This window comes from Columba livia, chromosome 11 (genome assembly GCF_036013475.1).
Source record: "Columba livia isolate bColLiv1 breed racing homer chromosome 11, bColLiv1.pat.W.v2, whole genome shotgun sequence".
Taxonomy (NCBI): Eukaryota; Metazoa; Chordata; class Aves; order Columbiformes; family Columbidae; genus Columba; species Columba livia.
Window position 1 is genome coordinate 3,623,011 of NC_088612.1, and position 24,951 is coordinate 3,647,961.

General features: G+C 42.2%; 3 protein-coding genes across 13 annotated transcripts in view; 2 read left to right on the plus strand and 1 right to left on the minus strand.

Annotated features, from left to right (window-relative positions):
- The window catches only part of SH3GL3 (SH3 domain containing GRB2 like 3, endophilin A3), a 47,021-nt gene extending 42,446 nt beyond the window's left edge, over positions 1–4,575 (plus strand). The window contains exon 9 of the mRNA XM_005513784.4: positions 3,780–4,575. Within this exon, the coding sequence (XP_005513841.1) occupies positions 3,780–3,985 (206 nt within the window). The 3' untranslated portion in view covers positions 3,986–4,575. The remainder of the gene's footprint in view (positions 1–3,779) is intronic.
- A 343-nt stretch (positions 4,576–4,918) lies between these two features.
- On the minus strand, positions 4,919–23,795 carry LOC102098438 (lamin-B3). 10 transcript variants are annotated; one of them, XR_010475225.1, is made up of 13 exons: positions 22,978–23,427; positions 17,602–17,758; positions 16,481–16,606; positions 15,401–15,571; positions 13,948–14,073; positions 13,612–13,832; positions 12,600–12,825; positions 11,551–11,658; positions 10,584–10,700; positions 10,377–10,484; positions 10,174–10,243; positions 8,594–8,620; positions 7,998–8,040 (listed from the first exon to the last, which is right to left on the minus strand). XR_010475225.1 is itself a non-coding variant. In XM_065075930.1 (12 exons), the coding sequence occupies exons 3-12, from the start codon at positions 16,559–16,561 to the stop codon at positions 7,884–7,886; spliced, it is 1,545 nt and encodes a 514-aa protein (XP_064932002.1). In that variant the 5' UTR covers positions 16,562–16,606; positions 17,602–17,758; positions 23,724–23,795; the 3' UTR covers positions 4,919–7,883. The 10 variants fall into 10 exon arrangements, 8 of the variants coding, with proteins under 8 accessions (XP_064932002.1, XP_064931996.1, XP_064931999.1 ...); XM_065075930.1 differs by lacking the exon at positions 22,978–23,427 and adding an exon at positions 23,724–23,795 and having other exon boundaries at positions 4,919–8,040; positions 10,174–10,484; XM_065075924.1 differs by having other exon boundaries at positions 4,919–8,040; positions 10,174–10,484; positions 22,978–23,449.
- ADAMTSL3 (ADAMTS like 3) overlaps positions 4,944–24,951 on the plus strand; it is a 205,429-nt gene continuing 185,421 nt past the window's right edge. For both annotated transcript variants that reach the window (XM_021281229.2, XM_065075918.1), the window contains exons 1-3: positions 4,944–5,033; positions 20,123–20,170; positions 21,804–21,951. The gene's annotated coding sequence lies outside the window, so the exon portion shown is untranslated. The remainder of the gene's footprint in view (positions 5,034–20,122; positions 20,171–21,803; positions 21,952–24,951) is intronic.

Consider the following 24,951-nt stretch of genomic DNA (forward strand, 5'->3'; position numbering starts at 1 on the left):
GACTCAGAATCTGCATTTGTATATGAACCAGTGTGTCCAACCCGAGTTTCAAACCGCATTACAGTGGTTTATCATTGCCATGAAGCAATTGATCCAAGATGTCCTTTAAGGGTAATCAATCCTGCCTTTGGGACAGAGACAGACTAGATGACTTCTCAAGGTTGCACCCAGCCCACTTAGTTAAAGAAAAATGCCAGTATTAGTGAGCTAAAGTTCAGTCAATGAACTGCAGAATAGATGACCACTGATCACTAAGGTAAGGAGGAGTGAGCCACTTCCATTCATTGATCCCATTCATGGACTGTTGCATCAGCTGCTTGCAAACCACTCAGTGATGGGGTTGCACTTACTGCTTGGCTCACCCAGTGCTGTCAGCAAAGAAATAACACCATGAAAGACAGGAAAAGGAGGAATGGGATATATTTAATAACTGTTGCTATGCTTAGTGTTGCTAATAGCATCATGAACACCATCTCTCATGTTTCTTTCCTCCTGAAGCAGCTGTGGAAGCCACACTTACCTCCCCAGCAGGTACAATCAGCAGTGAAATCACTGTTCCTCTGTCTCTCCCTCTCTTTACTCCATATAGTTATCCATATAGATTTCTGTGGAGGTGCAGTGGGGTCAATACCCCCTACTTATAATTGAGGAAACCTTTCTGTTCCTCTTTAAAGTCAGAATCATGACACAGATTGGATGTATGGTCTGTGATTTGGAAATGTGAACCAGGTGGCTCTAAGCAAAACTGCTAAACGTTTTAAGGTCTCCGTGTGATGGGGTGATAGCATCATGATCACCCTCTTTTTGCTTTGAGACACCTTACCTCTTCATCCTACACAAACAAGCATTTTCATGCTTAATTTCCCCTGTTTGCACGTTGACCCTGTCAAAATGTAGACTTTTAATTTCTCTGATACTGTGGCTCAAGGTAAGTGGTATCCTAGTGTTCAGCAAACCCATGGAAACAAGCAGGGCAGTTCAAAGTCAGCTGTGACACATTCAGCACAGCTGCCACAACCCAGGTCCGAGCATCGAAATGGCTTTTCAAGTGTCTCACCATAGCTTTTCATATCAACCTCTTGGAGCAGAAGTAGTATTTCCCTTTGAATGGTCCCTAACACATGGGGATTATTTACTACTGATGACTTGCACACATTAACAGGGCTAAATTCACAGAAACCTCATTTTAATGTTGTGAATTATTTAGCTGCTTTGATTAACCACAGATAACAAATCTGTGTTTTTGTTCTAATTCATTGTTATCCTTACTAATATGCTGACGCTATGAACATCATCTGGCTCATTTTAAAGCTCTTTTTAAGTTTGGTGTTACATCATGCCTTTCATTCTTTTTGTTTATCAGGTTTGACTATGATGCGATATAAATGTATCTGTTTGCCACATGTTGGAATTCAATATAAGAATCTAAATGTTTACTCACTTCAGCTGTGAGGGGGCCTTGGATTAATTATCTTAGCAAGCTTCCAGTTTGTGATTATTAAGGTATAATTTTGCTACCATATGTACACAACATGGTAGAGAAGACAGAGTTGATGCAGGTACAGGCAGTAACTCCGTGTGGGGACAACAAACAAAAAGCCAAACCAGCACCGAATGGCATGCTGGTTTCATCCCGTACCACCCATAGTCACCGTCCTACACGGCTTCTTGCACGACCGGTTTTTGTGGTGGTTTTTTCCGTCTGTGCTGTCCAGGTTTGAGTGGTCTGGAGATTAATGACAAGTCACGTTTGGATGTGACAGCGCAGTGCGGCAGTTTAGCTCCTCAACTGGAGAAGTTAAGGAGGCGTGCGTAGTGCTGCCAGTTAACAAAAAGCCTCTTAGCAGAAAAAGGGAATGCAAGTTCTTTAGCTTAAATCTCTGCAACAGGAAAAGATGTGTGAGTATTTAATAGACAGGAAAAGGCTGGAATCATGTCACCAGTGTTGTGATGTTGAACAGTGCGTGTTGCAGCCTGTGCTGCCCCCGGTACCTTTGTCTCCTTGGATTATACAGTAGCAGCAGCTGCCTGACTCTAATAAAGACTTTGATCCTCCAGCCTGGAGTGAAACCGGTTGTACTGGCTGTGACCATTATTTAAGAATCTTTCCAGACTGCCAGACATTTCACTTCAGTTCTTTGGAGCTTAAAATGAACCGAATGTGATCCATCTCCTATCAGGTACCTCACTGTCAGGAATTAACTGGCTTGCAATAATACATTAGCCCCATCGGAACTTGGTCAGTTTTGCAGAGCGCTGCCTTCTGCTGCTGACGGTTCCAGTGAGCCGGTGCCACTTCTACACGGGCAAAGACTGAAAATAACTCGGCTATATTCTGGGAGCTCTCTTCTATTATTATAAAGAATAAAACATAACTACAAAATAGAAAAGTAATTCCGACTGCCTGGTTTTAACACCAAGTATCAGCCCTGATGGTATTACTGTCAATTAAAAGGATGCTGTCCCCCGTTCTCGTTTACTCATCACCAGATTAGTTGTCAGCTGGTTTCCTTAGGAGACTTCTGGTTCCTGAACAGTTACTTTTCAATAGGTTCCTCCACGTTACCATGATTAGCAGATTAAAAGGCGTTTTGGCGTGCATTTTGAACATCTTAACTATCAATATTACATTACCAATTCTGTGCAGATTTACCCAGGCCTGAATTATTCTTCAAGGTGATGGCATGATTAGCACGTGCGATAGCTGGGAGAGGGTCAAGACTGGAATATTTGAGAGTTCTTGCAATGCTACAAATAAGACAACCTGAATAACTTAGCATTTAAGAGGTTTAACTGCTTTAATGTACGTACTAGAGTGTTCTAGAGTTCTTTATCGTGCTAGAATGTGTTTTACAACTGTTTATGTGGCAGCAGCATGAAATCTTTTCTCCCATTCTTCCCTTATATTTCAAATTACCGCACTTTTACTTGGATATGCTGTGTATGTTTTTAAAAATGTGTTATGGCTGAACTTCACTTGAACCTCTGGCTAGTCCTTGGCCACAGAGGTAAGCTTTACAATTGCAACATTAGATTACGTTTTATTAGAATAAGTTGTTAATAAGTATGAATGAGTATATTACATACGTATCCCTACCACAAATCCAAGCCAATTAACACCTCTCCATGAGCATATATTGTAAAAAGGTGACTGCATTTGCAAGGTTCACTTCTTTTTCTAATGGTGATTCTGCTTTGTACTTTATATTTGGTTATTTTGCACTAGTATGCTTGCGTATGGTACCATTGGTATTTTAAAAAAAGTAATTTGGACCGAAGATCTTTATAGCGGGGCAAACAGCGTAAGTCACAAGAACAGCCAGATGCTGTATTGGAAAACTGTTTTCAGGCATGAAATAGTTTGACAGCCACCCCGGTTCCTAGCATAACCTCCGCTTTAGTTCAGCTGCTTGTCCCCTCCTGTTGACTCTTACACCTCTTCAACTCCTACCCTTCCCATTCCTCTGTCCTCCAGAGACCACACTGGTTTGACAACTGTGATTACTCAAGGTGTGTGAGACAAACATCCTTTTGAAAGGGAAGGCAGCTAGGAATGAAAATGGAGTAGCTGGCTGAAGGGAGAAAGAATTATGTTTAAACTAATTATTACTGGTAGTGTTTTAAATATAAGGACCAATGGATGAAAGCAATGGAAGAACTGTTGGGGGAGCAGAATTGATGACAGCAGGGCTACATGTTTTGACCCATTGTTGTATGCACAGTGGCTGGTGGGATGCTCTGAAGCTCTGTTAATAGGCTTTTTTCTGTCGCTGGGGCAGGTTCTGCAATGCACATGGATCAGCCTTGCTGCCAAGCTCTCTATGACTTCGAGCCAGAAAACGAAGGCGAGCTTGGGTTTAAGGAAGGGGACATCATAACTCTGACCAATCAGATTGACGAGAATTGGTATGAGGGGATGTTAAACGGGGAGTCTGGCTTCTTCCCCATTAATTATGTTGAAGTGATGGTTCCCTTGCCTCAGTGATTTTGTCATTCAAGCTGTGAACATGATTTCACGACTGAAATGGATTCACAAATGTTCTGTCAGTGTGGCATTCTGTGAAAGCCTTGCTTTTTGACTGACTTACTGACTTTTGTATGCGTCTTTTTAAAATGTATTTATTTTATATTCCAAAAAGAAAATTACCTTCCCCAACACCATCAACCTGCAAAAAAACCCATGCCCAGTTTTTTTGCTTTGTGCCTTGAAGATCACTGTATGAAATGTTTACTGGTAGCTCGCTGTTGCTCCAAAATGCATTTCCTTGCTATTATTGTATGTGAATTTTTTTTATCTTTGGCTGCAATGATTTTACTATTGAAAACCATTTTTAAAAATACTGTAAGTGAAGCTAACTGTAACCAGTTCTAAGTTACTGATGTCATTGAGCTCCTTTCATGTATCACACTGTAATTTATTGTGAGCAAGTTAATCTGTTTCACCTTGTACGTTGACAAAAGGCAAAGTGGTTGTTGTCAATATTATGATGCTGTTGTACTAAGTACAAATTCTCAGCATTGAAAATTCCTATAATTTACTGACCAAACTGAATAAATATTTATGTGGGATAAGAACAGTGGTTGCTGCTTCTGGCATTTGTTTTTTGAGCTGGAGCTCACTTTTGCAAAATACATCAGCTTTCAGTGAAGAAAACAATGCTACATTAGAAAATGCATTAGTAAAGCCCAAGTATTAGCTTTATAACACCCCAGCCACTATGATTTTAATAATCTTGCTCTCTCCATGCTGATTGTGTAGCATTTATAATGCCTGTTAAAATTTTCTTCTAGCAGGAGGATAAGAGAAAAATTCCTTTGAAGTAAGTACAAACGGATCTTTGCTGCACAGGCTTTGCATAGAGCTCCCTTGAGATAAACAGGTAACGATAGTGACCGCTGCAAACACATGAAGAGTCAATACGCTTCCACTTTTTGTATTTATTTGAAAGGGATGGAGGAGAAGAAGAAAGAGAAGACAAGGTGGAGAAAAAGATGTGCAAAAAAGCCTCAAAATGAAGGAGAGACAGACACAGGTATCTTAAGTACAATCAAAATGATAGAGGTAATTTGGTTTTGTGTTATGCTTCTCCTTTGCTTAGTAAATGCAGATGTAGTAATGACCAAAAAAATTCAGCATCCCTAGAGGAAGACGTAATCTTTTGCCAATTGCTCTTTGTACAAGAGAGAAAGTGGTGAGAAGGGAGCTGAACTCTTTATAGGCAAACTGGCTTGAATCCAGCTTCAAAGTTTCAAACTCTACTTGGTTCTATAGTCCAGTAGAAACAGCATTTCCTAGAGAGAAAAAAATTCATGTGTATCACACATGCAGTAACTTTTCCATCTAAACAGCATAAATAATCCCTAACCACAGCTTTTGGTTTCTCTCCTCTCTGGCCCTGGCTTGCACAATGGCCACAAGAACAGTAAAGGATTATTCTTTGTAGCTTTGGCTACAGCCTGCTACTTAAGGCACATGATCTCAGCATTTGGACTTGCTCATGTAAAGAAAATTCATCAGGCCTTGACTAGGTACTTGCACATGAATTTAGACATTATTAGGGCAGCGATATGGAAAATTTTTGAATGAAAATAGTTACAATGTTCTGAATACAAAAATGTATGGGACAGCTTTCAAAGGTTTAGGTATTTGGGATTCAGAGCTGCTTTTGCTTCTACCCCCCTTTATCAGAGGGGTGTCACCAGTCATACCTTCCTGTAGCAGGCAGGAAAAAGGTGTTGCGATCTCTCTTCTACCTCACCAGAATTCCCTAGATCAAAGAATTTTATATATGCACATACACACATTTATATATAAAGGTTGGAATTCTCAAAACACTTTGCAGTAGGCAGCTTACCACTTAGTACAGAGCACCTGCTCAGCTGCAATAATGTCTCATTGAACAAAAACAGCTATGTAGAAGTTTTAAGCTAGAAGCAAATAAGAGAGAATTGCACTGTTATCCATCAGGATAAAGTATAGAGAGGTCACAGGAAATGAACAGTCTTCAAGGTTTGCCTACCAGGAAGAGAATTTGCACAATAGGATCCATTGGAGATCAGAGAATCAGTTCTTGCATATGTGCCTTTCACAGTTTGTATGTTAAGAACAGGTTCCATAAGATCCATATATTTACAAGACAGTTTACTTCTTAAGACAATGGATGGTGTTACCAGACAACATCATGTACCACAACTATTTCCTATCAAGACTTGCATAATAGTTCAAACCTTTCATGGTTGTTGCTTAATACCATCCTTGCCTTGTGCTAGGAGAAGGTTTCATTTGAAATACTGAAGATTCCTCTTCAATCAGGTTCATAACAGTTCAGGCTTTATTTAGAAATATAAACAGAGCAGCACAGTGTATTTCTGAATCTTCCCTAAACTCACCACTTTTATTGCTTCAAAGTCTTTTGAGCCACTCAAATAAGATCAATGAACAAACAACTTTATTATTTAACCTGCAAATGTTAAAGTCCAAGACTGCTTCTATATACATGAAAAATACCTTTAGTAGTTAAAAAAGTTTAAGAAATCAAGATAAATAGAGCAAGGTTAGAGCAGCATCTATTTCTAGGTGGGCCATAAGGTACAACAATAATTCAGATTTGCTAAAATGCAAGTTTAAACCAGCGTCCAGTCTTGATATCTCAAAACTAGAATTAAGTAACTTGAGTTTAAACTAGTACAAGGAAAGCCTACCTTAACAACTACATCCTAACACAGAACAGGTCTTAACTTCAAAAATTAATACTTTGGCAAGGTAAGAGGCAGCCAAAAAACTATTCAAGCATTTGGAGAAACCTGCAGTCTCAACTGCTCCTCTGCCTTCAGTTGCTCCCCTCCCCTCACGCTCTTATAGCGTACTTCACATGGCTCATCAAGGTAAGCATTCAAGTAAAAAGAGGCTAAGAATAATTTAGTGCAGTGGTTCCAGAGGCTGACTGCCTGGTTTCTAAGTGTTATAGGTCAGGCTTTACATAGACTAGAGAACTATTTAATTTACAGTAAATCACATACTGGCCAATAGACAGTATTACCCCAGCTGCCCCATCAGACATCCACAAAGCAGTACTGCACAGATTTAATTCATAAGTATTCCAAGAGCAGATCTTTTTGATGCACCTTCTACTACAGCTGGTGCTTTCTAGTTTTGGTTTTTGTTCTACCCCTTAAGAAACTGACTCATGGGGAGGTTTCAAGCAGAGTGCTAATATTGCTGGTCACAGTACCTTCTCTGTCGGAATGAGATGCGTTTTCACATTTACAGGACAGATCTGCCCAAGTTCTGTTTGACATGGGTATGCTGCAATATATTGTATCTAGGAATATACCGTACTGAAACTGAAAGATTTCCAGGTGCTAGAATACAGAAACAGTACGTTTAATAACAGACAATATTTTTTACAGCTTGCTTTTAATTTTGAAGTGTTTCACTCTAGGTGATCTAGGCCAGTTTTGTATATTTCAGCATCAGGATCTGAGCAGTAAACATCTCTGCACTTTTCAGGATAACTTTTTACTTCAGCCAAGTTCAGACTTGCTCAGGGTACAGTCCTGGCTGTTACGTGGCCCATGTAGTTTCCCGCTCAGGCTTCAGACAGAAATTACCTTTGGAGAAACACCAGATCAGAACACTGAGAAAGCTGAGGCAGCCTCATGCTCATGGTCAAGTATCCAGCATCCTTGTAGGGCATATGTTTAGAAGTTTTGTAAACTGTGTACCTTCCTTTGTTTCAGCAGGTCATGGAAACCAAATCCTTCTGTTAAAACAAAAATAGCTTCACATGGAGCTTGTATTCTTCTGCTCTTTGTATCAGTGAATCCAAGGACAGGGTCCAGTATGAGAAGGTAGGAAGCTTCATCATGTTAGAGAATGTTTCTTACGAAGAGGTCAAATGGGAGATGTGAATTCCACATTTCAGGTATTGCAGAAGGTACCTAAACACATGTAGTCTATGTGACCTGGGACTGAGAAGTCTTTTCAGGTGATCATCTCTGTCCACATTACATGATACAACAGCTGGTATCTTCATTTTGCTGCAGAAATAAAATATCAGGACATTAGGCTAATTAGCATGTGCACACTTCATATTTATTACTGGTTATCTACTTGATCTTCATATAGGTGTGGGTTTTTTATATTATGTAGTTAATAAAGCAAAGCAGGTTTTCAAGAGAGACAATACCATAACTATACTACATGGTTTTGGAATGGGGAAAAGAAAACAAGCTTGTAAGAACTCAAGTCCATGCAATACATGAGGCTATGCCTTCCTTAACGAAAGGGTAGCAAACTCTACCAGCACCTCAGTTCTGAAGCATCAAAACTTAACTGCATGCAGATTCATGCTACCCTGGTTAGGATGGTAAAAGCAGAAGCCAAACCCCTGGAAACCCTGCCTTTCTTTAAAGCACAGCATGCTTGCTTTGCATTCTACTGCATGCAAGTTCACTGTTTTTTACCAAGCTGCCTTTTTAGTACCATCGATACAGCAGAAGCATATAGGTACTAAGGACAAAGGTTTGACAGGAATTCAGCAGACAGGAATGACATTAACATTTGAGTGGGAGTATTAGAATCAGTTCTTACCATAAGTGGTACACAACTGTAAAGTTGCTGATAAAACAGATTGGAGGTGTAAGGAAAACAGTTACTTTTTCTTTCAGTCATTGATTGCCAAAAAAGCCACATGATGAGTTAATTCAAAAAAAAGGAGCCTTAAAACCAAACAAAAACCACCACAAAACCAGCAACAAAAAACCCCACAAAAATAAAACAAAAAAGCCAAACCACAAACCAACCTCGAGGAGAGGCCCTGCTCTGAACATGAAGAGAAGCTTGTATCAGTGAGTCTCTCCACAAGCCTAAAGTTTCACTGCTATTGTTTGAACTGCTTTGGTGTAAGCTGTACCCACAGGCCAGAACAGCTTTAAAACCTTTCTCAATAGCCTATTTAACAGGGTCTCACCCTCCTTCAGTGACAGACTGAAAATATTACAAGTATGTGCATGTAAGTCAAGAGACTTTGACAGACATCCTTGACATCCTCTAAGCCACATGGTATTATAATAACAGATATGTACCCAGATTTTCTGTTTGAAAGAACCAAGCAGCAGGCAGCAACTGCCCGTTCTTAGGTACAGTTGCTTCAGAAAGACATACTAGGACACTTCTGTGTTCAGACAGGTGTACTATAAAAACACCTAGGAAATGGTGGTGGCTTTAAGACCTTGTGCTATTTCAAGTGAAGAAACAAGCCAACTCAAGAGTCAAGTACAGCCCATAATTGTTCAGTTATGACCAATTTAAAGCCCTGGTATGAGTTCTGCTCTAGACTATTTCAGCAGTTAAAGATACCTGACTACTAGTATATCAAAGCACATGAGGAACATCCGATATGCAGAAGTTCAAACTTATAATACGGTCAGTCAAAAGCCATTTGGAGGGCTAGAGAGTCTTTCACAGGGCATCACAACATGCAAGTTGTAGCCAAAGCGTTATAAGTATGTTGAAGGCAAACAACCTTTGTTCTATTTGACTATGTTAATTCCATTAGCATGACCTGCATCTGTGCTGAAGTTCCACTTTGGAAAGTACTGAAGGGAGTATTTATGACTGAAGCAAGGCTGAGATTCTTATTTTGCACAGCAAAATAAGAAAGTAGTTCCTAGAAATGGGCTGGAACAGAAGTGCCTCAAAGTCATGCTTGAATTTAAGAGGGACTTAGATAATCAATATACTAACAACTTTGATTTCAGGCTTTTAACACTTTGGAATGGCAATACAAGGTTTCTTCAGTGTGAATTTAAGTTATCTTAAGAGCAAGTCAGGGACACTTTGGAGTGTCAAATAAGTCACTTCATTCCACAGAAATAAGTTATTTCTAGTTAGTGTTTGCATTCTGTTCTTGCTGTAAAAGCTTTAAGCTTATTCATAGTCAGATGCTTAGATGGAACAGACATTAAAGCTAGTATTTTTCGGTGTGTCAGCAATAAGAGACCAAACAATTAATGCTGCCATTTGATCATATTCAGCCAGAGAGTACGCAAAACATCAATTCCATTTCTGATGCAAAGCCATGCAAGCTACCTCCTCCATGGGACAAGAGACTGCAGCACTATTAGTGAAGCAAGTTTTCTATCTGACAAACATGATTCTCACCATCTCACCTGCTTAGGATGCTCACAGGAACCACTATCATGAAACCAAACAACATTTCTTTTTTCTTCTTCTTTTGGTCTGACATCAAGAAAAATGTTGAGAGTTGTAGGATATTGGTAGTACTTGGGCAAGTATTTTCATACAGTAATGAAAAGAAATAGCCATTGAATGATTCTGTTGGTAGTGTGTATTTAAACTTCAGGCAGCTTACCTGAGATGGAAAGTCCATTTCACTTCCACTTATTTCTTCATAATCATCATCTTGCTCACTGCTTTCTTCTCCCCTGGGTACGTATATTATCTTCCTCTCTGCAAGTTCCTACAATACAATTGAATTGCCACCAAGAACCCTCAAGAATTAAGCACATCAAACAAGTTCAGTATTAGTACAGTAGAAGCTACTTACTATCTCACTTACCTCACCATCATCTGTGATGAGTTTAACACCAATATCATTCCCGGTTCCCCAAGATTTCTGAGACTTCCAGACCAGATCGCTAGGACCTGGGCTTACACCAGCAGCTGCACCCCAGATCTGCAACAGATTTAGAGTGGGCTTCTGAAGAATAGTTGGATTAGGACTCCGTTTAACATATACATCTCCTAAGTTCTCCAATACCAAATATGTCCAATAACAGAAACTGAACTAGTGTGACCCCCAGCAGGTTAGTTCTTGTCAGGACTACCAACAGCAGTAGTAATGTGTTTTTTAACTGAAGACTATAAAACCATTAGTGCAGAAAAGGCTGTGAACAGCTGCTACCTGATGCAGAGGTAGCCTTGCTGGGACAAGCACATCACAGATCCAAGCTGCAGTTACAGACATACTCATGGCAGCAATGTGTGTATACAGGATAGCCTCCAGCCTGGGGTCACTCACTGATCTCTTGAGCAAGCTTATAGAGAGGTTTGAGTGCAGAGTGTAGAATTAGGCTCTTTGATCATTAAGTGTACTCAGAGTATCATTTTAGAGCTAATATTTAGCTTTGTACCCATAAATCATGAGCTCAGCATTGCTGAACTGTAGTGCACTACAGCTTTTAGAAACAGCAAAAGTCTTTGCACACCTTGTATCAAATCAAAGGAACATGGGGAACCCTGAGAATAAACTAGAATATACTGGTTCTGTTCATAATAACAGCACATCCCAGTCTGGAATGTTTTAAGTTCAACCCAAGATCTGTCTTTACAGAAAGGTTAATTGGCATTTCAGGTCAAGTTGTTGCAAGGATTTTTCCCCACCTCCCTCTCTACATAAAATGAGGATTTTAGTTCTTCAGGCACTTGCAGTTTCAATTTAGTTTTCCCTTATTCCATGAGTCTCTGCTGCCATCTAACATAACAAGAAGAGAGCTTTGAATAACTTTGACAAGACCACTACCTACTGTAACTACTTGGCCCGCCTGAAGAGTGAACTGTGAAGGAAATTTGTACGTTACATCGGACACATTTCCAAGATGTCTTCTTAACACCCATCCATGTAGCATTTGATCCTGTGGGACAAGAAATTTCTTTCAGCATTACAGGCCAACACCATATCATACAAGGTTCTTTCCAGACTCAGGGGTCAGTTTTAATCCCACTCCTGTAGCGTACAAGAATCCAATCAATTTTGAAGAAGCATTTGAGTTTCCATTAAAGCCTCCCTATGATTTCTCCCAGTACTTCCTTAGGATTAAGCTTAGTCCCACCAGTTTGGGCACATCTATTCTTGCCTTCTGTTGAAGGGGAATCATGATGCTCTTTTCCAGGGAGATTCTGATAAATGAGGTTGGTCACACCCGTCTACCAACTTTGGCCATATATATCTACATAAAACACATACACAGAGGCCTGTGAAGGTTTAAGGCATCTCAGGCCAAAGTGGTCAAGCTACCAGTCACAAGTTTTGGAGCTCCGAGGATTGGTTCTAATAACTCTGGATTTGCAGACTAAACTGGTCAAATAATTACCTAATTGGTCAGATAAACATTCTGCCTGGATTAGATACTGTCAACTCTATTCAAACTTTTAGCTGTTTTAAGCACATGTAAGTAACAAGCCATCATAGTCCAATTTACTAAGTACCTTATTTACTCCACAGAGAATAAGTACTACTATAGGAGGACAACGCTAGTCTGAATTGGATGAGAAACAACTGAAGGTGTTAGATTTCTGCATCATAGAACCCAGTGAGCCTCCCCACAAAAGCACTTCCCAGACAGCCCTGTGAACAAAACACCTGTAGTACCAGAAGAAGAAAGACAAGTGTCTCTAGTCTTCTCTTGGCAGCAGCCAGGTTAGCTGAGAGGTCGCACCTTGCATCCTGTTTGGCCGTACTCCTCCCCCATCTCTTCATCCTTCCCTATTGTCACCTCTCCCTAAGCTACTAGTGCGTTCACAAGCAGCCGTACTTTGCAGTGAAGGCCACACAGATTTGAATGAACACAAGTACCTCGTCAGAGTTGTTTTTAAGCCTGACAAATTTCCCATCTGCATCGATTTCTTCAATAGATACATTTCCAGAAGATGAGGCATGCTGAACAGTCTTAAATCCCAAACTATGCCCTCTTTTTCTGGTTTCTTTCATTTTCCTTTTCTTCCCCTGCAGGAACCGTCGCCCTTGAGTTGTTGCTTGAGTTGCAACGCTTTGTGAAGATGGGCTGGGTGACAGCTTTAGCCTATAAGGGAGTCAGATAATATTCACTTGAATATGATGTGCTTATCTCTTCTCCCTCCTATCTTCCCCCCATAGTCAAGACTAACAGCTTCTTATATACAAGCTTTCCATGAAGTCTTGAATATAAGATTGTATTTTTCCTGGCAAGAGTAGCTATGTAGCTTGCTAAGTTTGGAAGACAGCCCCATCCCTGGAGTTCAGAGCAAGCTTATATTGATAAGAGATTCCCTGGGCAACCAGTATTCATTTAAAGTCCCTACAGACACAGTCTTTAGTGGAAGTAGTTTAATTTTTTGAACTTTAATGTGTACTGAGAGTTCATGTTGTTCTCACCAGGCAGTGTGTGGACAGTTGGGAGCTGGTACAACTTCCCAGTTTCATTCATTAAACTTGGGCTCTGTCTTTGATATCTCTAGGATGCAGCATAAAGCTTTGAGAAAGTTTGATTCTAGGGAGGGATGTCTAATAGACTTTTGAAATTTATCAGTAGAGTTTAAAAAGTTAATCTTACTACACCATGTGGTGAATGTGGCAAAAACCCCACAGTCTACAGAAAACTATGCTTCAAGAACTAAATTACAGTACTAATCACATGCTTAATATTTATTGCTTGCCTCCTCCACATTTGGAAGAATACACAGTTAATTTTTGTAGAGATGAAGCTAATTTGTGTAGGATGAAGCAAAGACGTAAGATGTAGGATGCAAAGATGTAGGATGAAGCAAAGATGAAGTTAATTTGTGTAGGATGAAGCAAATCCTCACATGTGGATCTTGACACAGCCTACCTTTGTTCCTCTCCTTCCAGCATCTTTCTGTATGCACTTATTTCCAGATCTAGAGCCAGTTTCACATCTAAGAGATGCTCATATTCTTCCAACTGTGTTTGTGCCTGCTTCTGTGCTTCTGCCATTTCTTTCTCTTTCTCAGCCATACGCCTTTGATGGAGATCACGGTCATAATCCAGCATATCCTGTAGCTCCCGTATTCTGCTCTCCAAAGCAACATTCTGAAATTAAGGGGGAGAGAAAAATCAAACCATAACAGAGGATTAGAGGGGCCACAATTTTGAATTGTGTATCTAAATGAAAATAATTTTAAGGTCGTACAAATAAAGATAGTACCTGGCTTTGATATTGATTAACTTGAGATGTCAGAGTATCAATTCTCATCTTTGTTTCCATCAGCTCCTGCTGAGCAGCATTGGCAAAGTCACTGTTTCTTGCTGCAGACAGCTGGGCATTCTCCATCTATGGACAAGTCACTGTTAGTAATTAATTGCTTATGACCATGCATTTCAAATAAGGAAGGAAAACCAAGTGATTTCCAGCTGTTACATCTGGAAATAGTTATGTTTTACTTAAGTGTGCAGATACCAAGGAAGTCCAGGTCAGAAAGTTTTTCATTGCTTTTCAAAGAGACTTACACAAGTTTGACATTCACGTCAGAAAAAGTCAGCAATAATCAGGTAGTGAAAATTGCTGGATTAGGACATTTCAGTTACAGATGCATGAAGACTTTTTATAGATATGAAGTAATGGATTCTCGAGAAGAACAATGGAGAAGGTTTAGAAGGTGCTTGTCAAAGCAGGGGGCTACAGGATATTAGGTGTGCTCCTCAAACTATTGCACTTCCCCAAAAGTTCTGTTACTAAACAGTTCCTGCATCACTATAAGCAGCACTGAGCTATTTCTAGAGCAATTCAATCTTGAGATGTTCCAAGAAAGGATAAAGTGGAGCCACGCTACTACAAGAGGTATGCGCAGAATTTCCAGTGGAAACCTGGACAGAAGCATCTAAAGGAATTCACTGAGTTGGCATTTAATTTGGAATATAGAGAAAGCCAGAAGAACCAGGAAGAAATGAACACGTGTACTTGTTGAGAAAAGCATCAGATTATGTGATTCTGCACTGAGTATTAAAGATGGTTCAAGATATCAATACTGTACACTGCAACCAACCCCAGGACCTTACCTGCCAGGAGGACAGGCCCAAAGCGTTACTTTGCCCTGCATATGTGGCTAATGCTGGGAAACAGGTGACACACCATTTCTGGGAAACAAACTCGCTCTACTTCCATAGCCACCCTCTCCCCCTTTTCCAGTACTACCAACTGGAAAGGGGCATTTGCACTCACAGTTAAAAGTGCTCTTGTAGGACTAAGAATACATTAATTTATGCGTTTTAGTAAAACTATAATCAGCAGATCAAGTTTTATTCAATAATACTGAATCACTTAATAAAAACACAGCACACCTTAGTCCTGAATTTGTCAGACAAGCTCTCAGATTTGTCAGAAGTCTGACTTATTATCAATTTATTACATTAGCCATTCCGAATCATTCCCCAAAGAACAATATTTATGCTTGAACCAGTTTTGTTGGGGATCAAGCGTTTGTAGAAATCCTATCGTAAAAATCTGACACCGCTTCATGATTCCGTAACAACTTACACCACAAAGCTCTGCACTGAATCCAAGGGCCCCACCGCTCAGCCATTTATGCTAGCGTGACTTTAATAATATCAAGGGGCAGAGAACTTAAGCTTTGGTTTATTGTCATCTTTTACAGACTTACTTTTGCACTGAATGTTCGCTCCAGCTCCTCTTTGTAGCCTTGAATTTGTTCTTCCTGTTGTTTTCTGAGGCCCTGCAGAGCATCCGAGAGCTTACTCTCAAACTCTCTCTGACGGCCAGATTCTATTTCTGCCATCCTGCTCTCGTGGACTCTCTTTGTCTCCTTGAGCTCCTACGAGAAGAAGAAATTTCTCAGAGAATAAGCAAGCCAATACATTTTGAATGAGAGTGGTCTTACTGTACCAGCTTAGTAAGGCATTCAGTACTGAAGCACATTGATCATTGAGTGCATGGTAATTCACCTTTAATCAGATCCTAGATATTCATCTATTCAGTCAGGTACTTCCACCCTGCTAGCTGTGCTGGGTTGTTTTGCTTCCTCACAGCCAACATTGCTTAAACTAATAAATGCAGTACTTTGTATTTAATTTTAAGACCAGTTCTTTGAACTAGATTGATTTCTCTGCTTTACTTGGAACACATGCATATACATTTCAGTTTATTTAAGCACTGTTACTTTACCTATTCTTGTTTTATTCAAAAAGTAGTAGTATTTGGTAAGAGAAACTGGCATTCTCTATCACTTAAACAACACACTTTGAGATTACTTCCAGTCAGAAGGAAGTTGGTTTACATTCACATATTTAGTTCTATGTACTGACTGCTCACACAAAGGTTATCAGACACCTTTGATAAGTGTTAAGGAAGTAGGGAACATCAGTTGCTTATTAAAGATGATTTCTCTGATTCTTTAAAGGTTCTAGCAAACATCTGGAGATATTTAATTTTAATATATGTACTTTCAGTGTAGTAGTATATTGGGATTGTAGTTGCCTTCAGCAGTGCAGCCTGAGAAAATTCTCACATATTCTAGATACCTATTGGCACCTCGCCAGTTCACATGAGGTGGGTACTTTCTTGAAGTCTTCCTAGTTAGATGAATTTTGTTGGCTGGTGGACTGTCATAGGTCAACTCAGATAGGTACCTTTTCAAGGATAAAGCCCATCTTAATTTTGCTTTTAAGTGCATCCAGGCATTTTGGACACCTAAAAAAATCCTTATTAATAAGCTAAAACATACATCTTCATGAAGGCGCTTCTGGAATGTCATTTCTTCCTGCAGAGTTTTCATATGATTTTCCAGGTCTATCCTCCTCAACATTTCGCTGTGGAGATGCTTTGTGGCATCTTCCAGTGATAGCTTCAGCTAGAAAAGACAGACATCAGGGTAACCAAAATTAAGGTCATTTTTCCAAACTAAGACAGTCAACTTATTACAAGTCATTCAACTCCATTCCCATAGCGATCAAAACACACTGCTTAAGTGAAGTTGGTTATTCTGATTAAGTTCTTATTTCAGTGGGATCCAGCATATTAGCAACAGAAAGAACCCTATTTAATCGTGACATAGACCAGATTTCCCACTAGGAATATAGAGAGCAGCTTTTAATCCCATCAGCTAAGTTTAACTCTTGAAACTTCTGAAGAATCCACTGTACCATCCATGTACATTCCTCCCCTTCACAACACTAAAGCACTCCAAATTTCTACATAACTTCCAATATAATTTGTTTGATGCTTAAGAAGTGAAGTCCTCCAAGTATAGCTTAACTATCTTGACCAACTACTATACACTTCCAGTGTTGGAGTGTGATGTTTTAATGATACAAGGGTTTGGCATTATTTTTTCCAAGTTTTCATCCTAAAGATTTGAAATCAGCTTATTCAATTATCACACTAAAACATAAAGAGTACAAAAGCTATGCTCTTAGAAATGCATGCATAGAGTACCAACTCAAGCAAAGTTCATTTCAGTAGCACATGAGCCTACAAAAAAAACCCAGTCAGAACTCATTCTGCCTAGGTTTAAGCATAGTGAGGCAGGGCCTATCAAACCCTCCCTTTGCTGACATGTTTCAGAAAGCTACAGCAGCTATAACAGTACAGCACACTGCAACTTACTTTGTCCTTAGAAGAAACATTACATACTGTGGTCATAGAATAAAGGTACCTACAAAAGGTGGACATTTTAACAGACCAACTATCAGTAGCATTTGCTCTTAACAAGATTGCAGGAAACTCTTTGTCCACCTGTCATTGCCAGAGGTAAGTCCTTCCCTGGTTTTAAATCTCAATAACTAGTTATGGAAAACAATCGGAAGCTTCAGGATGAAAAGCTGAAATTCCAGGAACAAGTCTTACAGAGACTACTTGATCCTTTAATTCACGAAGGTCATTCTCCAAACTTCGGTTCTCATTCAAAGCAGTTGCTAAATCAGCTTCCTTTGTGTTCAGCTGAGCATCAAGGTCTCTCACGCGAGCCTGCAACACGCTTAAATCAGCTTCTTTCTTTGAATTCCTGCAAGTGAAAGTTTTACATTCGTAAGTTGCAGTTGGTGAGGGAGAAAGTTTGTTTTCAATGTGTTTTCCTTCACAGAGTCTGTGGCAGAGCTGAGGGGAAGAGAGGTCAGTTGACACTGCGAGCACAGGGCCGGCACAAAGAAACAAACCACAGACAAGAATCATTTGTTTAACCAGAAATATTTCTGACCCAGTTTCCAGCTTGTTTTCTGTGAATCCTACACGGAAACCAACTATTTTCCACGGCATGACCAGCCGAAGCAGGGAGGGACGGCACAGGCCGTCTCCACAGGGATGGACCAGCCACGCTCAGAGCCAAGCTCACCACACAGTGACCTGCACCCCTGAACAAGCTGCTCACGCAGCCGCCACCTCCCAGCAGCACAGGCCGCCCCCAGCTCCCCGTCACAGCGGCTGTTGGCCGTTAACACACAGGGCGGCTGCGGCCCCGGCCATGGCGGCCCCGCCACCCCGGGGAGGCCCCGCAGCGCCGCCTGGCGGGCAGGCTGTGCGCGCAGCTCGAGGCCGCGCTCCTGAGGCGGGCGATGGAGATGTCAGGGACTGGCAGGGACCTCCAAAGCTCACCCAGTGCAATCCCCCCATGGAGCAGGAACACCCAGATGAGGTTACACAGGAAGGTGTCCAGGCGGGTTGGAATGTCTGCAGAGAAGGAGACTCCACAACCTCCCTGGGCAGCCTGGGCCAGGCTCTGCCACCCTCACCAGGAAGAAGTTTCTTCTCAAATTTAAGTGGAACCTCTTGTGTTCCAGTTTGAACCCATTACCCCTTGTCCTACCATTTGTTGTCACCGAGAAGAGCCTGGCTCCATCCTCATGACACTCACCCTTGATAATATTTATAACCATTAATGAGGTCACCCCTCAGTCTCCTCTTGTCCAGCTCCAGAGCCCCAGCTCCCACAGCCTTTCCTCACACAGGAGATGCTCCACTCCCTTCAGCATCTTTGTTGCCCTGCGCTGGACTCTCTCAGCAGTTCCCTGTCCTTCTGGAACTGAGGGGCCACAACTGGACACAATATTCCAGGTGTGGTCTCACCAGGGCAGAGTAGGGATGACAAAGCGTCCCCTGCTCTGCAGCACCACCAGAAAGCAGCTCCGGCTGCCAGGGGTGCCATTTCTCCTCCCCCTGAGCCCTCAGGACATGCCTGCCCACAGCACGGCTTTGTCCCCAGGAGGCCACTGGCCCAGCCCTGGCAAACCCGCCTTTGTCAGCCCCACATCAGCCCCTCAGCTCCTGCCACAGGGACATGAGCCACCACAACCACCCTTCCCACACAGCACCCTCACGAGGGACTCTTCTACCTCAGGAAGGGCCATGCACTCTTCCCTTCTTCACAGCAGAGTTACAGATCAAGAGAAGCCTTGCCTTCAGAAGATAGCTATTTCCTGCACAAATCACCAGTAAAGAGCCTCAGGTACTCCCTCAATAGCCAACAGGATTGTTTAAGTTGTCAGTTTCACTTGTCACCACAGTAGAGAAGTCCTGGGCCCACAGTGAGATCCTGTCAGAGAAAGGGCCGATAATTTCCCAGGCTGCTCTAACTTCTGAAATCCTCGCAGTTGCCTGACCACTACCGACTTCCTGCTCAAAACTCCAATGCGCAGTCACAAAGAGCAAAATGTTCAACTTATTTTAGCAAAATCTGTTCTGCCAAATGTCTAAGTTGTGCTAATTCATACAATGAGTTTTCCAGTTGATAACTGAGCAGACCAGCTGGAGAGAATCCAAAGTCATTCTGCAGGCGTGATCAGCTCTAGAAAGCCCCAAACTGCAGGGAAATATTGGAAAAAAGTAAGGGTTGTTTAGTCTAGAGAATAGAAAAGTGACAGGAGACATAACAGTCTTTACATACATGAAAGGCTGCTGCATAGAGGAAAGGAATCTATTTTCCATGTCTGTTGTGGAAAAGACGGGAAATGCAGGCTTGAATTGCAGGGAGGAATATTTGGGTTAAATGTTAGGGAGAGGAAACTAACAGTAGCTCAACACTTAAGCACACTGCTTGGGGGAATATTCTGGAATTTCCATATCTGGAATTCAAAAGAAAAGGGTTATGCAAACATCTGCTGGAAGAGATGCAGGTATGGTTGGTTCCAACACAGGCCTGGGGCAAGTGGCTACAGCAGGTTCTTGCTCAAGGCATTTTCTAGCCCTGCTATTCAGAGGCATCTGTGTCCTCGTACTGCATGACCACAACACAAACGCAAATGTTTTACTTGCAGAAGTTATGTATTCTTTACTAAGACTCTAGAAAAAAAAAAAAAAGAAAGACTCTCAAGGTAACCATGACAAACAAGGTGTTGTAGTGCTTTTAGTATTTACAGGTTTCTTTCTTTTCTAGGTAGTAGCCACCTTCCTTTTGGGATCTCTGCTACCACTGCCATTTATTGTGAGTATAAGTTACAATATTAACAAGTATATCAGTAACTGCTCAATTTACTGTTCCTTCCTACAATAATACAAGTTCCATTCTGCTATCAAAGTATGTACAAAACTGAAATTCCATTAGTATCTGTGTGTTAACAGTCCACTTTCCTGGTGCAGGCCTTTGACAAACAGGTTCAGGTTTCCTGTATTCTTTCCTGACATATTTTCAGAGCACCCTGAAGTGAGTAGCTTTATCCTTGAAAACAGGAATTTAACAAGTCTGGCTTTGACAAGAGTATTTACCATGCTTTTAAACCCAGTCTGGTGTTTGGAACACCACATTATTATGCAGCGAGCAGTGAAAGTTACAGTGCTCTACAACATTCCATACAGCAACCATTCCAGAACTAAGCCTGGCTTACTGACTATCAAGTGCAAGCAATAACTGAAGCACTGCCAGTCGCATTCCCTGTAAATCAGGGTGCCACATATGCTTCACCTGGAAAATGTAAATAATTTTACCAAAAGAATTCAGGGATGATTGAAACAGACTCCAGTTGGTCAAAACTAGAGGACACTAAAAGCGCTTGCAATATTCATTCTTACAGCTTGAGCTTGTTACACTGCATATTTCTGGTTCAGTAGCAAAATGCATATCTATACTAACTGGTACAAAAAGAAAATAGTCTTGCCTTTCTCTGCTGTGCTACTGTAGTTGCTTTGACCTTCCTCAGGCTCTGAATTCAACTGATATGCTTATTCACAACTCCTCCTCCCCAAATGTCTTTGGCCTCCTTCCAGTTACTGCTATTTAAGTAGTAAGAAAAACAAAAAGCTGAAATGCAAGCACAATTTACTGTTGCTGAAGCTTTAAGTCTCTTTACCAGTGATGAATGAGAGCCAATGGTTAACGCTGTTGGGAAATTATCTGGTGACATTCCATCCTATAAGAGTTCCAGGTTATTTAAAGGCTGTATATATAAAGGGCATGATACCCTCAAAGTAGTTTGTTCCAAGCCATCCAAGACATTTGCAGTTAGACAGCCCAGATACAAACCACTCATTAATATTAGGACTTCAGTCTAGTCCTCTCAGAAAGCAGCATGTACTATGTATCATTTCCCATGGGCTGTAAACGTAACCACTTCTAAGACCTAGCTACTTAAAAAAAAAAATGAGCCCAGAGGACCACATACCTACCAAGCCTAAAGCTTTATAAACAAAGCCACGGTATTATACAAACACAAAGAGCAGCAGCAAAGTCTTAGAACTGGTATTACCCCTCTCCTCACTGTCCACTCAAATGGCTGGTTAGATTTATGAAACAGATCTATGAGCCAAAACCCAGCATGAATGAGACAAGCCCAAGAACTTCTAAGCAGCTGAAAACAGAAGCTTAGAGTCAAAACACATTTTATTCTCATGTAGAACAGCTACTAAGTCCTACTGAGCCTATGAGGGGGCAGCATTTGCTCCATGCAAGTGTTAAAAGGAAAAGCTGGTGCCCAAAGTTGCTATGATACAAGCTCATCTGTAGATGTCCAAACCCAACGAGCTGGGATATGGGTACTTGTTCCCTCCCTATCACTTCCTACCTTCTTCCCTCATTCAAGAGCATTTAATTGCACTCATATTGGGCTACCCTTTTGTTCCAGGCTTGGTGAGACCAGCCAACAAGATGATTCCAGGCCACAGCTGGCAAGAAATTCAAACCTAAAACAGCATGCAGTGCATCCCAGCAGCATGTAAATCAAGACCTAAGAACCACTGGGACAGTTTCCGTGCAGTACCAGCCCAGACCAGGTAAGCCGTCCTGCTTACAGGACTGCCTTCTGTGTGTTCCCTCTAGGCAACATCTGAGCTAAAAAGCCCCACAAAGACATGAGCAAACTCCATATGGAGATTCCTTCCCCTACTCCCATAACTTTCTAGATGATTTCCAGCATAGCAGTTTCTTGAGTGTTTATAAACACAGGTGTGGTGCCAAACCCAGTCAGCAATGCATTCATGCAACACTACCTCCATAAGGCCACCCAGCACCTCAAGCTCTGGGGAAATCCCCTACATGTGTCATAGGGAGGTCTGAAATGGTCCAGCAACACCATAGAATCATAGATTCATAGAATGTCCCAAATTGGAAGGGACCCACAAGGATCATCAAGTCCAACTCCTGTCCCTACATATGATAACCCCGCAGTTCACATCATGTGTCTAAGGACATTGTCCAGTCTCTTCTTGAACACTGTCAGACTTGGGGCCATGACACCTCCCTGGGGAGCCTGTTCCAGTGTCCAGCACCCTCTGGGTGAAGAGCCTTTTATTAATGTCCAGCCTAAAGCTCCCCTGGCACATCTTCCTGCCCTTCCCTTGGGTTCTGTCATTGGTCACTAAAGAGGAAAGTTTAGCACCTGCCCTTCCTCCTCCCCATGTGAGGAAGACATAGACTGCAATGAGGTCTCTTCTCCAGCTCCACCACAGTGGTATCCCCACAGCACATCTTCAGAACAGACATCAGGATTTCTCCTGTCCCAAGACACCTCAACCTCACAGAACCATGCCTTCGGGGAGTGACAGAATGTCAGGAATTGAGAGGGACCTGAAAAGATCATCTAGCCAAATCCCCCTGCTGGAGCAGGAACACCTAGATGAGGCTACACAGGAATGTGTCCAGGCAGGTGCGAGGCTACACAGGACTGTGGCCAGTCCCCATCACCATGGCCCAGACACCCCACAATACTCACTCCTTCCCCAACACACACCCCCTCACCCTGCCAGACCCCAACGAGGTGCCAGCCCCAGGGCTGGCCTGCTCAGGGCCGGGGCACCGACCTGCTGTGCAGCTGCCGGTGCTCCTCACTAAGCTTGCCCAGCTCCACCTGCAGCGTGGCCCGCTGCATAGCGACCTCGTCCAGCGACCGGCGGGCATCGGCCAGCTCCGCCTCGTAGTGGAGCCGCAGGCTGCCCAGCTCCCTGTCGCTGCCCGCCTGCCGCTCGGCCAGCCGCTGCTGCAGCGCCGAATTGTCGGCCTCCAGCGCCCGCACCCGCTCGATGTAGGCGGCCAGGCGGTCATTGAGCTGCTGCAGCTCCTCCTTCTCCTGCAGCCGGCTCAGCCGCGTCGGGCTCAGCGGCGAGGCTGCGGCAACACGGCCAAGGGAGCGGCTCCCGCTCGCCGGCGTGGAGGAGAGAACCGTGGCCATGGCAGCCTGCGCTCCGGGCCCGGGCCCCGCCGCTACCGGTACCGCCCCGCGCAAGACACCCAGGGCCCGCCGCCGCCCGCGTATAAATAACCGGCAGCTGCCGCCACGGCCGGCCCGGGGTGGGCAGCTTAAAGGGCTCGGGCTGCTCCCCGGCCCCGGTGGCTCCCTCCAGAAAACGCACTTTAAAAAAAATTAATTATTATTATTTTTTTACATATGTCTTGATGCATCTCGTCAGTCCAATGGCGCTGCCCCGAGAGGGCGGGGAAGGAGCTGTTAGGAAAAGCTTACGGTAGCCCAGCGTTTGTACAAACAGGTGCAAGGGGTCGGGGTGAAAAAAAAATATTCCCAGATTTAGGAAGAATCAGTGATTCTCACCCTCCAGAATGCTGCCATGTCAGTGCTTTGCCTGTTCTGTCTGTGGGGTTTTTTCTCCCAGTTTGTTCAGCTGATGAAAGCCACCCCCTGCTCTTTCTTTGGCAGCGGTTTTAGGTTTTAGGTTAGGCTGTGGTGGCTGTCAGCCATCCCAGTGCTGCAGTGTTTCGGTTGAAAGCTGATGTGTGAGCAGAGGGAAGAACGGAGGGGGAAAGGGAACCTGCATCAAGACAAACGTGTGAAACAGTTTGCAAAGCCTTACGCTAATATATTTTATAAAAATCATTGTTCAATAACAAAGTTGCTTCAATGTAGTGACATGTACTATGATAGCTGTCAGTTTTCTCCGGTAGCTAATTAACTTACCCTTTTTCACTTACATCTTGGACAGCAGATGCTGTACAGATCTCATACAATATGAGCCTAAAAATCTCTGAACATTGATGTAACTGTTAGTTATGGTGTTTGTTGCAGCAGTTACAAGAAACTTTACTTAAGAACTTAGCTTAGGGCAGTGTTATTTCCTGCACAAATAAATAGCCTTGGCATTCTCTTAGGCTTTTCAAAATACAAAGATAAATTTTATGAAGGTTGTAGGTGTAAATTCAAGCTTCACTTCATAGGTCAGCAGGCAAGTAACATAAGAAAACAACATAGTTGGCCCCAAGATTGCAGCTGGGGTTTAGAATTAGGTTATTTCTAACCCCTAGATGGAAACTTACAAAGTAGACGAGGATATAGAAGGAGATGTGGATGCTCATTAAGGTTTTTTCCTGAACTTATTTACACATCTGCGTAAAAAACAAAACAAAATTTCAAAACTCTGAAACTATAGGCGGCATGGTAAGGGCATATAGCCAGACTGAGCTTCTCTGGTTCTAGTCCTAGTAACAGCACCAGGAAATTCTTTTCTGTAGAGCTGTTCCAGTTTTTTATTTTGATATAATGAGTACTTGTTTGCTCTTTTGTGCCAATAGAAAGCTCCATTCAAGAAAAATAGAAAGTATGATTTAAATCGGAATGTGCACCTCTAAGACCAAGATATGTACATCTGAGGATTTACTTCAGCTTTGAAACCTCAGTCCTCTGCAAAGCACATTGTGATTGCATGTCGTTGTCATGTTTGATGGTTGCATGTTACTGGCCAGCTGTTCAAATACAATTGCATGGTTTTGGAACAGATGCAGAACAAAACAAGAAATCTGCTATTCTAAGAATATTTTCCTTGCCT

Bases quoted from the DNA above. Each gene is read 5' to 3' on its own strand.
- LOC102098438 (XM_065075924.1), bottom strand. From the start codon at position 23,345: ATGGCCACGGTTCTCTCCTCCACGCCGGCGAGCGGGAGCCGCTCCCTT. The intron at 15,572-16,480 runs GTATGTTTTAGC...TTCTTCTCGTAG, and splicing joins AGAAGCGCCTTCATGAAGAT to GAGCTCAAGGAGACAAAGAG. The intron at 12,826-13,611 runs GTAGGCTGTGTC...ACTCCCTTATAG, and splicing joins CTGGAAGGAGAGGAACAAAG to GCTAAAGCTGTCACCCAGCC.